The following is a 17,059-nucleotide window of genomic DNA, read 5'->3' as shown; positions in this document are numbered from 1 at the left end:
ACTTCCAACAGTCCTTAATTGCATACTTATCTTTACCTGGTTTCCTTAAACATTTCCTTGAAAAGGCCTCGTGAAGCTTGCATTTATTTATTATTATTATTATTATTATTACTATTATTTTGAGACAGAGTTTCACTGTTGTTGCCCGGGCTGGAGTGCAATGGTGCAAACTCAGCTCACCGCAACCTCAGCTCACTGCAACCTCTGCCTCCCGGGTTCAAGCGATTCTCCTGCCTCAGCCTCCCAAGTAGCTGGGATTATAGGCGCGTGCCACCATGCCCGGCTACTTTTTTTGTATTTTAGTAGAGATGGGGTTTCACCATGTTGGCCGGGCTGGTCTCGAACTCCTGACCTCAGGTGATCCACCCACCTCTGCCTCCCAAAGTGCTAGGATTACAGGTGTGAGCCCCCGTGCTCGGCCGAGGCTTGCATTTTAAACAGTCAGTTTAGTACTCACCTTTCCATTGCTTCTAACAAATCCGCCCTGTCACATGCATATGCTTTCTCAACATTCACTGTCAAAAATGCCCTACCAGGACACAACATAGTGACAGTAACACATCCAATTTAGGGATAATGGTTGAGAGGGAACCAGCTAAGAACTTACAATAATAGCACTAAGAGCACAGAGGAAAAAAATAACGATAACGTAATGGAATGCAGCAGGTGCTGTTAAGAACCAGTCATATCTCCTCCCCACTTGTAGCACAATTTCCAATTGCACCAGTATTTCTTTCAGGGCTTCCTCTGGCCTAAAGAGTCCATTTTGCCTCCTGTCACAGGACTTGAAAATGATCACTCCCCACTCCCCAGCCAAGCCTCAAGCAGGGGTAAGTGACTGGCATATAAATATCCCACACCCTCAACCCTCAGGGAGGATAACTCTGCAGCATGTCTCCTATACTGGCTCCCAGGATTCCCCTGCAGCCTCTAACTCCATTCCCACAGTAGTCACCTGCCTGATAATGAGCCATTTGTGGCTAGCCTTTCCTTACCATCTCACTTCCCCACTCCCCTGTGAGTGCTTCCTGGGATCACTCCCCAAGGAAGTACTTGCACTGGACCCTTGACTCAGCATCTGTTCTGGGGAACGCAAAGCAAGACACTGACTGCAGACATATATGTGCCTACTTAGTTTCAGTAAAATATTTCAAGGGCCAGGGGCGGTGGCTCACGCCTGTCATCTCAGCACTTCGGGAGGCTGAGGCAGGAGAATCGTTTGAACCCGGCAGGCAGAGGTTGCAGTGAGGCGAGATTGAGCCACTGCACTCCAGCCTGCGCAACAAGAGCGAAACTTTGCCTCAAAAAGAATTTTTTTTCAAAAACAAATAGTTACAACAAAGCAGCACTGCTTGTGTTACGTTCAATGGGATGTGTAACAGGTACCCAAAAAATCAGCTTTTTCTAAAAAATAGCTTTTATACCATTAAAGGACAAAACTTAATATTTACATTCATAAGTCTCCATATTAAAATAATATTTGTTACCCGGGCATGGTGGCTCATGCCTGTAATCCCAGCACTTTGGGAGGCTGAGGTGGGCAGAGGTCAAAAGTTCAAGACCTGCCTGGTCTACATGGCAAAACCCCATTTCAACTAAAAATACAAAAATAAACCAGTGTGGTGACATGTGGTAATCCCAGCTACTCAGGAGGCTGAGGCAGGAGAATCGCTTGAACCCGGGAGGCGGAGGTTGCAGTGAGCCAAGATCACACAACTGTACTCTAGCCTGGGCAACAGAGCAAGACTCCATCTCAAAAAAAAAAAAAAAAATATTATTTGTTCTCTGAAATCATTTTAAACCAAGAGTTCCAGCCAGGTGCAGTGCTCATGCTTGTAATCCCAGCACTTTGGGAAGCCTGGGCAGGAGGATAGCTTGAGCCCAGGAGTTCTAGACCACCTGGGCAACGGAGTGAGACCTCATCTCTACTAAAAGTTATTTTGGGCCGGGCGCAGTGGATCATGCCTGTAATCCCAGCACTGCTCTGGCTAACATGGTGAAACCCCATCTCTACTAAAAAATACAAAAAAATTAGCAGGCGTGGTGGCGGTTGCCTGTAGTCCCAGATACTTGGGAGGCTGAGGCAGAAGAATGGCGTCAACCCGGAAGGTGAGCCAAGATCGCGCCACTGCACTCCAGCCTGGGAGACAGAGCGAGGCTCCGTCTCGGGGAAAAAAAAAAGTTTTTTTGTGTGCTTGTTTTTTTTTTTATTTTTTGGAGATGGAGTTTCGCACTTGTTACCTAGGCTGGAGTGCAATGGCATGATCTCGGCTCACCGCAACCTCTACCTCCCAGGTTCAAGTGATTCTCCTGCCTCAGCCTCCCAAGGAGCTGGGATTACAGGCACATGCCACCACGCCCAGCTAATTTTGTATTTTTAGTAGAGACGGGGTGTCTCCATGTTGGTCAGACTGGTCTCGAACTCTCGACCTCAGATGATTTGCCCGCCTCAGCCTCCCAAAGTGCTGGGATTACAGGCGTGAGCCACCGTGTCCTGCCTACTAAAAATTTTTTTTTTAATTAGCTGGGCAGGTTGGCGTGCACCTGTAGTCTCAGCTACTCAGGAGGATCACAAGTACAGGAAATGGAGGCTGCTATGACTGTGTCACTGCATGCCAGCCTGGCCAAGACAGGAAGACTATGTCTCCCAAAAAAAAAAAAAAAAAAAAAAAAAAAATTTAAATAAGAATTCTTTTTTTTTTTTTTTTTTTTTTTTTTTGAGACGGAGTCTCGCTCTACCGCCCAGGCTGGAGTGCAGTGGCCGGATCTCAGCTCACTGCAAGCTCCGCCTCCCGGGTTCATGCCATTCTCCTGCCTCAGCCTCCCGAGTAGTTGGGACTACAGGCACCTGCCACCGCGCCCGGCTAGTTTTTTGTATTTTTTAGTAGAGACGGGGTTTCACCGTGTTAGCCAGGATGGTCTCGATCTCCTGACCTCGTGATCCGCCCGTCTCGGCCTCCCAAAGTGCTGGGATTACAGGCTTGAGCCACCGCGCCCGGCCTAAGAATTCTTAATCCAGAGCTTTGATTAAAAAAAAAAAAAAAAAGATCTGAGTTTATTGGGAATTACTGGTTAGCTTTCAGAATATCCCACATATCTTTATTTTCAGAACTCCCAAAACTCTCATATTAAGAAAAAATTCTGTTAGCACTGTGGCAGGAAATGGTTGTCTTCTGAATCTATAAATTTAAGCTCTAAAAATCTGATCAATGCTACCTGAAAAGGCCCCCATGGATAAGGGATGCTTTGAGGTCCTTTTCCTGCCTTCCTCAGTAAGACAGATTTCATTAAATTTTTTTTTTTTTTCATTTTGGAGCAAAGCTGTTCCTTACTTCAGGTTTAATGTGATATCTTAATGCTTGTTAGTGGCAGAATACAAGAGCAATGTGGGATGGATCTGGGGAAGCTGGAAAAGAATCTTTCCCTCATGCTGGAGTAGAGTCCATTCCCACTCCCAGCTATCACCCACCACACAACTGCCACCACAGGGGCAATGGCGCTGTCGAGAAGCAGAAAGCAGACTCTTACGTTGCTGTGATCCAGAACGGTTCCTTCTGGTTGTGGAGGGGAAAATATGAGAATCTTTAAAACCTAGTTCAAACCTCCTTTCCAAGGATCCCATTCATTCAGAGGCACCCATCTTGTTTGACTCTCTCTGACTTTTACGGATAAGGTCTTCCATGCAAACCAGCTGGCGGCACCAGGCTATACCTTGCCTGACCCAGTCTGCGTGCTAGTGTCAATTCCCAGACGTCAGTGGTCCAGTCTGAAATCTCTACCACATCTTTTTCAGCAGCTGTTGCAAGGATGAGACTATCAAACGCACTCAAACGTATCTGGATTGAATTAGTGCTGTACGCCCTTTCAGTTACAGTAGTTTAAAATTAGAATATATTAATAGTGGAGTTAAAATCCCAGCCTCGCCGGGCGCGGTGGCTCAAGCCTGTAATCCCAGCACTTTGGGAGGCCGAGGCGGGTGGATCACGAGGTCAGGAGATCGAGACCATCCTGGCTAACATGGTGAAACCCCGTCTCTACTAAAAATACAAAAAACTAGCCGGGCGTGGTGGCGGCGCCTGTAGTCCCAGCTACTTGGGAGGCTGAGGCGGGAGAATGGCGTGAACCTGGGAGGCGGAGCTTGCAGTGAGCCGAGATCACGCCACTGCACTCCAGCCTGGGAGACACAGCGAGACTCCGTCTCAAAAAAAAAAAAAAAAAAAAAAAATCCCAGCCTCAGTTGTGTTTGTTAGCTAAACTCAAAGCTTTTTTGACAGTTCATTGTCAGAAAAGAGATACATGTTAAGATGCTTCACTTTCACATATTAGCTGCTTCCAACAAGCTACCTAATGACAGTATTACAATAATAAATTCCAAGAGCAAACTGAGAACAACTCCCCAAAATTTAAGACCGACATTCAAATTCTATTATACATTCATGTCAAAGCAGTTCTTCCCCAGCACCCATAAATGAATGGAAAATTAGAATGCTTTTCAGTTCAAGTCACACAATTAAATCTAGTTCCCGAAATATTTAGCAATCTTTATCTTTAGTGCCTTCAATTTAAGAAGCAATACTCATCTTAAAGGTGCTCTGTAATTACTTCTTACCGAGAATAAACAAGAAATCTTATTTTAAATTATATCCTCTGGGATAGCTAGAGATCCAAATTAGAGACGTAGAATTAATTGAAATGTAGACCTTTTCCTTTAGATATATTTTAGTAGAGACAGGGCTTTCAGTGAATTATTAACATATACTTATATATGATCAGTTACATGCCAAAATGACCCTTTTCCCTGTTGTTTCTTTTAAAGGTTAAAACACACACACACACACACACACACACACACACACACACACACACAAAGAAAAGACACACCATAAGACAGATTATTTTCACCAGATATTGGAAAACTTATTCGTTCATATATATATTTTTGAGATGGAGTCTCACTCTTTCACCCAGGCAGTAGTGCAGGGTGCAATCTCTGCTCAGTGCAACCTCTGGTTCAAGCGATTCTCCTGCCTCAGCTTCCTGAGTAGCTGAGATTACAGGTGCATGCCAACACGCCTGGCTAATTTTGTGCTTTTAGTAGAGACGGGGCATCACCATGTTTGCAAGGCTGGCCTTGAACTCCTGACCTACAGTAATCCGCCCGCCATGGCCTCCCCAAAGTGCTGGGATTACAGACATGAGCCACTGCGCCCAGTCCAAATTATTCATTTTGTATAGGAATGATCGAGTGACATTTCCAACACACAATTCTTTCAAACTGATGCTATTTAAATGAAGAAAAGAGCAAAACTACATGACTAATTCTTTCATTACCTGTCTTCATTGAGATGATGATTTAAGAGTGTATTCTTTCTCAGTCTTCAGGGAAAAGGGGCATGTATAAATCTTCACATCCCTTCCCCTCCGTTCTTTAGTAACACTTGGCCCAATTCAAGTAGTTGCTCAATAAATACTTGTTGAATGGATACATTAATTAATTCTATAGCACCATTCACATAAATACAAATAATAAATGAGCAAAACCCAAAGAATGATTCAGCTGACATGGTCCTAAAATTGAGAGAAGGCTTTGCAGAATTCAGAATCTGTAATGATAGTATTGCATTATGGATTGGATATAAAAAGATCAATGTCATAAACCACAAAGCAGTGCCAAGAAAGTAATTTTACTTTCAAATGAGAACTTGAAAGAACAATAAATATCACAGACATCAGGAACAAGATGTTTTTATTTTGTAAAAAGTACACTGCCAACCAAATTTTAATAGTATAAAACTGAACTACCTGAGAAATGAAGTTGATATGTGATCTTATGCAACTAGAATTTATCCAGCCTAGCTTCTTCAGCTTTTCAGACTCACAATGAATAGGACCAAATTTGTGAACCAACTGGTGAATGAAGCATTCTCTAAGAGAACTGCTCCTCTAGAATATAAACAATGCTGAGATTAAAGAAACTGTATAAAAGACCAAGAGATTAAAGTTAGAATTGTTTTAAATCGGAAAGATATATAGATACATACACACACACACACACACACACACACGCCCACGCCCATTCAGATTTGTTTTTTGCTTACTGCCCATATCTGAGGCATTTGAAAGTCAAAGTGAATAAGAATACTTTTTTATGTATTTATTTTTTTTTTTTTTTTTGAGACGGAGTCTCACTCCATTGCCCAGGTTGGAGTGCAGTGGCGCAATCTCGGCTCACTGCAAGCTCTGCCTCCCAGGTTCAGACCATTCTCCAGCCTCAGCCTCCCAAGTAGCTGGGACTACAGGCGCTTGCCACCACGGCTGGCTACTTTTTTGTATTTTTAGTAGAGATGGGGTTTCACCATGTTAGCCAGGATGGTCTCGATCTCCTGACTTTGTGATCCACCCGCCTCAGCCTCCCAAAGTGCTGGGATTATAGGCATGAGCCACCACACCCAGCAAGAATACTTTGTAAATTAAAAAAAGAATATAGAAGCACTACCCTGTTCCCCTAGTTAGCATTTCATGACATTTCCCTCTTGCCAAACTCAGTAAATAGGATATAAATCTATTAGTCAAATAAATGTCTAGAAAGAACTAAATGACCGCAAAAAAAAAAAAAATCAGGAGTAGCTGTTATAGTTATAACAACTCACTGTGAGTACCCTTTCCACAAGAGCCTACGAAAGTGAGATTCAATTTAAAAAGAAAAATTGAATATTACCAAAAAATATCTACCACCCAAAACTTGGTATTCATATTAATCCAATAAAATATCACAGAAACTACTTTCAGTATTAACCATCACAGAAACCAACAAAACCTTTCATATAAAGACAGATTTCCACTTAAGTCATAAACATGCCAACGCTGCTCTACCGTTCCAGAAAACTGACCTGCTGCCTAAGATTAAGACAAGCAAACAGGAAAGCACGGAACCAAGAACGACAACTAACAGATGAAATTCTACAGTTTAAAGTAATATAAAAGAACTGCAAAGTAGTCAATGATCTGAATACCTTTGTTGGAGCAGTATCCATGAAAAGCTATAGAAAAAAAAAAAGAGAGAAAAGGGCGTAAAACTTTCATATAAACTAGAGAGTCCAGATGAGATGTACACATTCCAGTTCAATATCCTTGAGTTTAGGAAGGTTACCATCAATTTTGGAAAATGTTTTCAAAAGCAATCCCTGCCTAATATGGAAGTCAATTCTTCTTATAACGCTAGAAATCAAATGACTCACTTTGGAAGCTAAAAATGAAACAGTGGAAAGAAACAATATTTGAAGATTGGTTAGTTCCTGCGAACCAGTCTGTTTGTCTCTAATACAATCTCTTCCACATTTGTCCTCAACAACCCCGCACCTACTTCCCTCATTCATAAAGGCGCCTGATCTAAAGGAGGCGTGGCTTTGACATGTTCAAATAGTCTATGTTTTCATGTCAACTTACAAATCCTTATAACAATTTTAATGTGAAGGATTTACTTAGGTAATAAAAATATTCAGAAGCTAAGATGGGAAGGAAAACAAAAAATACTGGCTACTAAAATTCAGTTTTCCCAGGGTAATAAAAAATAGATTTAAAGATCTAATTTCTTCTTTATATCCTACTCCCAACCTTTCCAAATAAGTTGTGTCTCTGCGACACATTAAGCATGGAAACGTCCTTTGAAAGGCAATTTGTTTTACAAACAAACAAACAAACAAAGGCCCTGTCTGCCAATAATATGCACCATCAGTTTCAAATCTTTTGGATAATTGTCTGTGAAACACTATTTTAAAACATATACAAGAACAGCATTTTTTAAATTAACCACTCTGAAAATTTATATTCTATCGGTAAATAATTTCATATATTGTTTTATTTTCTATCTCAGGCTCTCCCATGGTAGAGGGGACTCCCATCTTTAAGAAGACCTCCCCAACAATAAACTTAGCTGCAATTTAATCTTAGGCAATATAAGTCTTCAGGAGAAGGAAAATACATAACAATAGCCTCAAGAATGAAGTAACAGCTTTGGTTTATTCCTCCTCTTATAGGGCATCTTTCTCAAGAGAAACTAACGTTTCTCCCAAGGCAGAAAAGATGATCACCACGGCGCCAAACCTCCTCCGCTGCCCTGACAAGTATGGAGCCAGCCTCGCCTGGAGCTTTTCTGCCCTGAGCTCCCTCTCAGAAGCAGAGACAGGAACACATTGCATTTCCACTGTGCTGATTCACTGGACCTTTTGTGCAAGTACACAGGAAGGTTTGCTTCTTAGTTTGAAACCCTTCCAGGCGTGATGACTGTGCCTCAGCCTGCCCTTTGTCCTCGCGGCTGCTGTCACGCGTGTGACAGGAGAGAACACTGATGCAGCCCTGGCCATCAATGGGCATCAAACCAAGCACTTCACAAGCATCCCCTTCACTTCATTCTCACAACAAATCTGTGGCCCATGAGAGCATCGAGCCTCCAAAAGGCTCCTGATAACCCGCCTGTGCTCAACCCTGGGATGGGGCAGAGACCAGGTTTCCACGGTGTCCTCGTGTCTAGCAGCTAGCGTAGTTGGCCTCATAGAATTGGCTCTTCAAAAACTCTTTGAGTAAAGTTTTTCTTCCCTAAAGATTTCAATCACAATATGCGACATGGTTACTCTATATGCTAGTTCTCCCTCAGACCCTCCCAGTGTTGTTTTCCCAATTAACACAGGAAACATAAACTGCATGAGAGCAGGGACTATCTCTAGCAGTGCTCTATTTTTAGCATTTGAAGGGGGAAGAATGCTTGGCAGAGTAGGTATTCATTTGCACAAATTCATTATGCATTTGTTGAATGAATAAAATATCTGGAAAACGGGCTGTTAATGACAGTCAATTTGGAAAACAGCATGACCTGCAGAAGACCTGAATGATGTACTTGTTTTGCTCCTTTTCCTAAAATTCAGTAGGTAATGATTCATCTCCTAGCCTAAGTAGCACGGGACTAACTAGGGGATGTCCAATAAATCATTTATGTACAACTCTGTGAAGCAGCTTTCTCTGCCGGCAACAGTAAAAGTCAGGTAGCCATGGCTTTGCCAGAAAGAAACTACATCAATGTGGCCCAATTTTATCTCGGGCCCTTTGGCTTCTTCACAGGGGAGAGTGGAGGGTTTTGATCTCTTGAAATTCTTTCCCCTATAAAGCAAAACATCTGTCCTATCAACTCAGTGATTCCCACAGACTATCTCAGAAACTTCCAAGAAATGTCACTTGTGTGCGCCAATGCCCTTCTTCCATCCTAAATATCCACAGTGTGGTTTCAGTCCAGCTCTTCCTAACCCTAACAGAAACCGGGGACATTCCTTCCCATTCAAAAGCACAGAGCAATTACCATTTGCACTGACTGGCAACTCCCTGGCATCAGTGCCATTTCTGCAACACAATTATTCCACCTGCCCTTCATGTCTGCGCCCAGCTACTCCGTATGTCCACTTAAGTACGGAGTGACATTTGAAACTGTCAAATCGTTGCCTGCACGTGGTGTTGGGAGTGCCTAAGGAATAGAGTTAAAGCAGACGACTAACATGAGTATCAGAAGTGAAGACGCTGAAGAATTAAGCAAGCACAGAAATCAAGAAAACAAATTCACATTACAGACACATTTAAGTGTAAGTAGAGAACCAAGACACAGGCAAGAAGAAAAACGCACACTACACACTATGACGGGCTTCGATTCCTGAAACCGAATAATCTACTATAACCCAAAACTCTTGAAGAAAAAGCAATTTTTCTCCTTGACTCAGTGTTCTACATAACAGCATTCCTTTTCTATCAAGAAAAATATACTTCCATCACTGCAATGAATATGCATAACTATTTTACATAGTAGGCATGCAATAAATACTTCTTGAATTAATGAATAAATTTTCCCTAATGTCTGCTGTGAATTTTAAAGATCCTAAAAAGGAGGGAGGGAGGAGACAACGCCGTATTTGTTTATTTGATGAGTATCCAATATATCACCATTAATCAGTGCTTTAAAATGACAATCTTGACCTCAATTAGTGTTTCTCCAATAAAATTATTTGCTGTGATAATACAGACAGTCTTTAAAAGTTAGATCATGGCAGACCCAGTAGCTATTACTAATATTCTTTTTTTCTTTTTGAGACACAGTTTTGCTCTTGTCGCCCAGGAGGGAGTACAGTGGCACGATCGCGGCTCACTGCAACCTCCGCCTCCTGGGTTCAAGCAATTATCCTGCCTCAGCCTCCCAAGTAGTTGGGATTACAGGCATCCGCCACCAGCCCCAGCTGATTTTTGTATTTTCAGTAGAGACAGGGTTTCACCATCTTGGCCAGGCCGGTTTCGAACTCCTGACCTCAGGTGATCCACCCACCTTGGCCTCCCAAAGTGCTGGGATTACAGGCGTGAGTCACCACACCGGCACCAATATTCTTTACTAATCCGAATTTTTCTTTTCTTTCTTTCCTTTTTTTTTTGTTGAGACAGGGTTTCACTATGTCTCTTTTGCCCAGGGTAGAGTGCTGTGGAACGAACACAGCTCATTGCAGCCTTGACCTCCCAGGCTCAAGTGATTCTCCCACCTCAGCCTCCGGAGTAGGGGTTTTGCCATGTCGGCCAGGCTGGTCTTGAACTCCTGGGCTCAAGCGATCTGCCCACCTGGGCTTCCCAAAGTGCTGGGATTACAGGCGTGAGCTACTGCTCCCAGTCTAATCAGAAATTTAAAAAATAAAAATAGTAAAATAAATTGAAGTGCTGCACCAACTATTACATCTTATAAATTATCAAACATAGATATATGCAGTACTGTTAGAGTCTTTCAATTTTTTTTTCCTGTGGAAAGGAAAAAGTACACTGCCATGAATGGAGGTCCCTATTTAAGGGATGGGAAAATAGAGATAAAGATTCAGACCTCTGGGCCAGGAGCAGTGGCTCACGCCTGTAATCCCAGCACTTTGGGAGGCCAAGGCGGGCAGATCTCAAGGTCAGGAGATTGAGACCACGGTGAAACCCTGTCTCTACTAAAAATACAAAAAATTAGCTGGGCGTGGTGGCGGGCACCTGTAGTCCCAGCTACTTGGGAGGCTGAGGCAGGAGAATGGCGTGAACCCGGGAGGCAGAACTTGCAGTGAGCCGAGATCACACCACTGCACTCCAGCCTGGGCAACAGAGCCAGACTCCGTCTCAAAAAAAAAAAAAAAAAAAGATTCAGACCTCTGACATTAAGGAGGTTCATAGAAAAATCTAGTATTTTTTCCTTGAAAACCCTCCTCAACCTCCCCACTTCCTCCAGTTTCCTAGACTGGTAACAGCTCATTCTGATCTGTACTCAGCATCTTTTTAGCATTAACGCTTACAGTTTACACTGCCTGTTTTGTTTTGCTTTGTTTTTGAGGTGTAGTTTCACTCTGTCACCCAGGCTGGAGTGCAGTGGCGCAATCTCAGCTCACTGCAACCTCCACCTCCCTGGTTCAAGAGATTCTCCTGACTCAGCCTCCCAAGTAGCTGGGACTACAGACGCATGCCACCATGCCCAGTTAATTTTTGTATTTTTAGTAGAGAAGGGGTTTCACCATGTTGACCAGGCTGGTCTCGAACTCCTGACCTCAGGTGATCCACCTGCCTCAGCCTCCCCAAGTGCTGGAATTACAGACATGAGCCACTGCGCCCGGCCTACATTGTCTTTATGACCTTTTGTTTTCATGGTAGACTGAAACTGAACTAGCAGTACAGCTCAAGTAAAAAAATTCATGTCATTGCACATGGCAAGAGGTGAATGAATGGCTCGGTGAGAGGTGGATGGGATTGGAATGAGAATTAAACCCCTTAGTCTGCTCCTAGTAAGAGTAAATGCCCAGTATAGGGGTGTGGGTGGCTAGATACTAAACAACAGTGATGTATAACAAATGACAACAGGAAAAAAAATAGGCATTAAGCATCCTATATTAAATACACACACATGAAGTATCCTGGGATCTATGGGAATTCAATTTACAGATTAAATAGGCTGCAATAAAAATGTCAAGGGGCTAAGTTAAAAAATGATGTATTGAAGGGCAGGGTGGACAGAAGTGACAACATGCATTAATTTTTACAAACCTACTCCACTGTGAAAGAATCTTGTCAATCCAATAATAAGTGTTGGCAAGGATGTGGAATAATTGGTACACTGCTTACAGGAACGCTGGTGGTGTAGCCACTCTGCAAAAAGAGTCTGACGGTTCCTTAAAACATTAAACATGGAGATACCATGTGATCCTGCCATTCTGCTCCTGGGTGTTATACTGAAAACATGTCCATGCAACAACGTGTATATGAATGTTCACAGCAGCATTATTCCTAATAGTCAAAAAGTCCACTGAGGAATGGATAAAGTCCATATGTACTCTGGCCTGACATTTTCACTTCTAGAAATACATTCTATAGATACAGTCACACATATAGACAGACACATACATTGATGCTACTGCAGACATTTGCAATAGGGACTGGAAAACTCCCAAATAACCATCTATTTATTACTACTAAATAAATCATGATTTGGCCATACATGGCAGCCATCAAAAGATAATCAGCCGGGCACAGTGGTTCACGCCTATAACCTCAGCACTTTGGGAGGTCTAGGCTGGAGAGGATCACAAAGTCAGGAGTTCAAGACCAGTCTGGCCAACATAGTGAAACCCCATCTCTACTAAAAATACAAAAATTAGCTGGACATGGGCATGCACCTGTAGTTCCAAATACTCAGCAGGCTGAGGCAGAACTGCTTGAACCTGGGAGGCAGAGGGTGTGGTGAGCCCAGATAGCGCCACTGCACTCCAACCTGGGCAACGGAGCGAGACTCCGTCTCAAAAAAAAGAGAACTAATCTTGCTGATAAGGCACAATTTCCAGAAACTTGAATGTGCACAGAAAACTGAAGGAGGAAAAACATTACCAAGGGAGGGAGATTCCATAAAACTCATTTGATAGGCCAGGTGAAAGTTCACACCTGTAATCCCAGCACCTTGGGAGGCCGAGGCGGGCGGATCACAAGGTCAGGAGTTCAAGACTAGCCTGGCCAATATAGTGAAACCCCGTCTCTACTAAAAATGCAAAAATTAGCCAGGCGTGGTGGCAGGCACCTGTATTCCCAGCTACTTGAGAGACTGAGGCAGGAGAATTCCTTGAACCCAGGAGGCAGAGCCGAGACTGAGCCACTGCACACCAGCCTGGGAAACAGAGCAAGACTCCGTCTAAAAAAAAAAAAGAAAAAACTCATTTGACTTTTTAGAAGTGTGCATGCACTGCTTTTTAAATTAAGAAAACAATAATAGAGGGAAAAACACATTGGGAAGGAAAGGACCAGTTGCCATTTGCTGAGGACAGGCCTCAAGCCTTCCCCCAAAAGCCCTATAAAAAGTAATCTAAACTCTGTATCTGAAGATACTTTAATTGGCCTTGTATATCACACTGCAGACTATCACTGAGGACTATCACTGTGACCTAGAGAAGTCACAGGGAAAGGTGACTATAACCTTTACTCCCCTGGAGCTCCGTTACATTAAAGCTGGACCCTTCCATTATTAGGGCTTGCACTCTGATAGGAATTTTTTTTTTTTTTTTTTTTTTTTTTTTTTTTTAGCAGCAGCAAGATTTATTGTGAAGAGTGAAAGAACAAAGCTTCCACAGCGTGGAAGGGGACCCAAGAGGGTTGCCCGCCCTCTGATAGCATTTTTATTTCATATAATGCACCTCTCCTCAGTATTCTGCTTGGTTATATTTTTCTGAAGTTAATCAATTGGTGACTGCCTGACAAAGGCTAGCCACATCATATCTGATCTCCATCAAGGAGAAATATTTACTCCAATGACTTTGCCGTCACAAACCTTCTGATTGAAAACCTAAATGTTCATCAACAGGGACTGTCTAAATAGGTTAAAAAAATTTAAATCTACATATACATTTAAATCCATACGTACTCGTTAATGGTTTCATTCATAAAACCGTATGTACATTGGCCTAAGCGGTAATTAAAATCAAGCCAGTCTTGTATGCACCAACTCAGAACAATCATTCTAATAAGAAACACTACGAAAATGGAACAATGTGCAACACAACATGTTGTGTGCTACTCGCACGTGTATGGTAAAGAATATATAGCATATATAGATGCATGCACAGTCTATTTCTGGAAGGCTTCACAAGAAACTGGGAAGAGTAGTTGCCTCTAGAGAAGGACACTTGGAGGCTGTGAGACCAACTTTTCTGTAAGTACTCCTGTGCACCTTTAGAATTGGAGTTCTGCACCATGCACATGCATTAATTGTCTTAAAATTAAATTCCATTCAACACAGATCCTTTGAAGAGGTATAAATAATAACGGGCAGAAACTACGTGTAGGCCCACCCGCTCCCAGCCCCACCCGTCCTCGGTGAGGCCTTCTTCTGGGAAGTGCACAACGTTGGAGGGACCTGGCTTCTCAGCCTCAGCAGGCTTCACCTCCCGCACACCCCCCCGCAGCTATCGGCGCGGGGGGACTGGGTACTCAGGGCAACCCCTTCCTCTGCCCGCTCTGGTTCCCAAGGGCCATCCACGAAAGCCGAGAAAACCTGCTCTGCTCTCAGCTTCATTTCAAAAGGACCTTAGTTTCCAGAGTGTCTATGAACCTAGAATATTATTTCTCCTAAACGTCTGTTTGTCTCAACACTTCAACTTAATGTTCTCGCCACTCCAGCTTACCTGGTTTATCAAAGGCTAGGGGCGGGAAACAGTTCTAATTAACGCCACGCACCGAGGTTGGCACATTCCCCGCCACTGAAAACAGACTGCCAATTCCCTCAAAACCGTGGACAGCTCTGCTGTTTACACAGCGTTGGCACATACATCATCACATTTAATGCCTTTACACGCGTCACTGTCAATCCCAGCAAACCTAACAGCTGCCAAATTGGATATATGAGTCTCCAAGAACGGTCGAATCAGCACTAACAGAACAGTTATCGAAGGGCTGCTTGGCTACCTGCTCTGGCTGGCTGGGATTTCTCAAAAGTGACAACCCGGGCATTCATCTTGCCGGCTGGCTCAAATGCCATCAACGTGACACCTTCCTTCTCGAGGCCCCGGCGGGGAGCAGACCCCTGGAGACTGAGGCGCGCGGGGGCGCGCTAGGGGGCGGGGCGCGGGAGGCCCGGGAGCGGGGCTCGGGCTTCCGCGCCGGACGGGCAACGCGGCGCCCCCGGGGTCCCAAGGCTACGGAGCAGCGGGGGTTTGGCCAACGCCAAAAAGGGGCAGCTCCCGTGCCAGGCGCGGTCAGCGTGCTCGGGGAATCCTCTGGGGCTGATTGAGAGGTTGTGACTCGCCCGAGGGCCAACCGGACTCGTAACCCCTGGAGGCGGAATCCACAGGAACTCAGAAGCAGCCCGCGGGGAGGAGCGGCAGGTTCGAGACGCCAGGCTGACGCCTGTAACTTAGAAAGGTGACCCTCGGTCCATCTTGCCGGTGGAGGAGGGTGCACCGGCTAAAGTTATAGCTCGCAGCCCACGCAGCTAGAAACTCGGGGCGGGGGGCGCTCCCCAGGAGCCAGGCTCCCAAAGGGGGTGTGGCGGCCGGGGCGTTTAAGGGGGTGGGGGCGAAAGTGTTTCGGCCCGGCCCCGGAGGCCCCGGGCAGCCCGGAGGGGTGGGCCAGGGCCCCGCGCCGGGTGCGGCCGTCCGGGGCCCTCCGCGCGCCCGCCGGCCGGCTCACCGGTGATGTCCAGGTACACGTCGTCCTGGGAGTCCCGGCGGCGCAGGTCCTGCTGCGTGGAGCTGCGGATCTTCTTCACTCCCGGCGAGGTCGACGAGCAGCGCCGCGAGCAGGGGGGCGCGGCGGCCCAGCTCGACCGCCGCTCGCTTTTCCGCTTCATGGAGGCGGCCGCGGCCCGTCAGGGGGCCACGACCATGGCCCCGCGCGCCCGCGCGCCCGCCGAGGCTCCCGCCAGCCCCGCGCGGGCGCTCGGGGCGGCGGGCGCAGAGCGGCGCTGCGGGGACGGCGGGCGCCGGCGGAGCCCGGCGGGAGGCGGTCGCGCAGGAGCCGGAGGAGGAGCCCGGCCCACAGCGCCTGCCCCGCTCCCTCCCGCGGCCGCCGCGGGACCCGCGCCGCAGCCCTCTCTACAGCGCCTCCTGCCGCGGCCGGCGCCCCCAGCCCGCCCCCAGGTGCCCGCAGCCTGCTGGCGCGGCCGAGGTGACTGGGCTGCCGCTGGCGGCTGGGGCTGCCCGGGGTAACCGTGCGTGCCCACCGCGGCCGCGAGCGCTGCTGCGTAGGCGCCGGGGCACAGCCGGACGCGGCTCGTGGGGACCCCAGGAGGGCTGTTCCGTGGCGCTTCATTCACAAAAAAGGGCCCACAACCCTCCTCGGGGCCCGCAGACTGAGGCCTTTCATTGGCCAGCGCGGCGTGACGTCACGGAGACGGGGCCTTTCTACAGGCAGGTACTCGGTGACGCCATAAAGAAAACTCTGAGGGCTTCCGCCAATCAGAGATAAAGTGTGCTAGCGACCTTCGCCAGCCCCCCAACTTCTGTTTCTTCAGTGTGCTCCGGGTGCCAGCACCCCACATCCCAACTTCCTTTAGTGAGTCACCAAACATTTACACAGCCCCACCCTAGTAACTTAACTCCAGGTCTTTGGCATGTATATATCTTAAAGCATTTCTTGAATTTCCTTGTAATTCGCGCCAAGAGAAAGGGACTTTTGCCATGGCTGCCTGCTTGGGAGAGTATGGCCTGAGTACATTACCTGCAGCTGTATACATTTAAAGTAGAGTTAATTGCAGAACTTTAGTAGAACTATTTAAACAACTACGCTCTATTTATCGACCTATGTTCAAAGAGGCCAAGCAAGGGCTTCTTAAGGACCCGATAAAACTTCCGTGGAACCACAATATACCGTGGTGGTTTGCACCTCAGTTTCTCATCTCGGAATCCAGCACCCACATTAATTCAGTAATTTTATACACTCATTGCTGTGTATACCGAGGTGTCGACACGTCCGATTATATCGTGAAGGATTGACGCAAGGGGCAAATTTAGTCCTTGAATTTATCTGTCACACTGTAGGGTCA

The 17,059-nt window shown here is 45.8% G+C and overlaps 1 protein-coding gene across 11 annotated transcripts in view; it reads right to left on the bottom strand.

Annotated features, from left to right (window-relative positions):
* CDC14B (cell division cycle 14B) overlaps positions 1-16,317 on the bottom strand; it is a 125,186-nt gene extending 108,869 nt beyond the window's left edge. For 9 of the 11 annotated variants that reach the window (XR_007719904.1, XM_050761795.1, XM_050761798.1 and 6 more), the window contains exon 1: positions 15,706-15,894. Coding sequence is in view for 9 of the 11 variants with exons in the window: in XM_050761795.1 (XP_050617752.1) it covers positions 15,706-15,865 (160 nt within the window). In the remaining 2 variants the exon portion in view is untranslated. Of the gene's footprint in view, positions 1-15,705 lie in introns of all 11 variants that reach the window. The other 2 variants (XM_050761789.1, XM_050761803.1) reach the window with 2 other exon arrangements.
* Between the last annotated feature and the right edge of the window lie 742 nt (positions 16,318-17,059).

This window comes from Macaca thibetana, chromosome 15 (genome assembly GCF_024542745.1).
Source record: "Macaca thibetana thibetana isolate TM-01 chromosome 15, ASM2454274v1, whole genome shotgun sequence".
NCBI classification, from domain to species: Eukaryota; Metazoa; Chordata; class Mammalia; order Primates; family Cercopithecidae; genus Macaca; species Macaca thibetana.
Note: the sequence above shows the minus strand (reverse complement) of the source record. Positions and strands in the feature narration are given on the sequence as shown.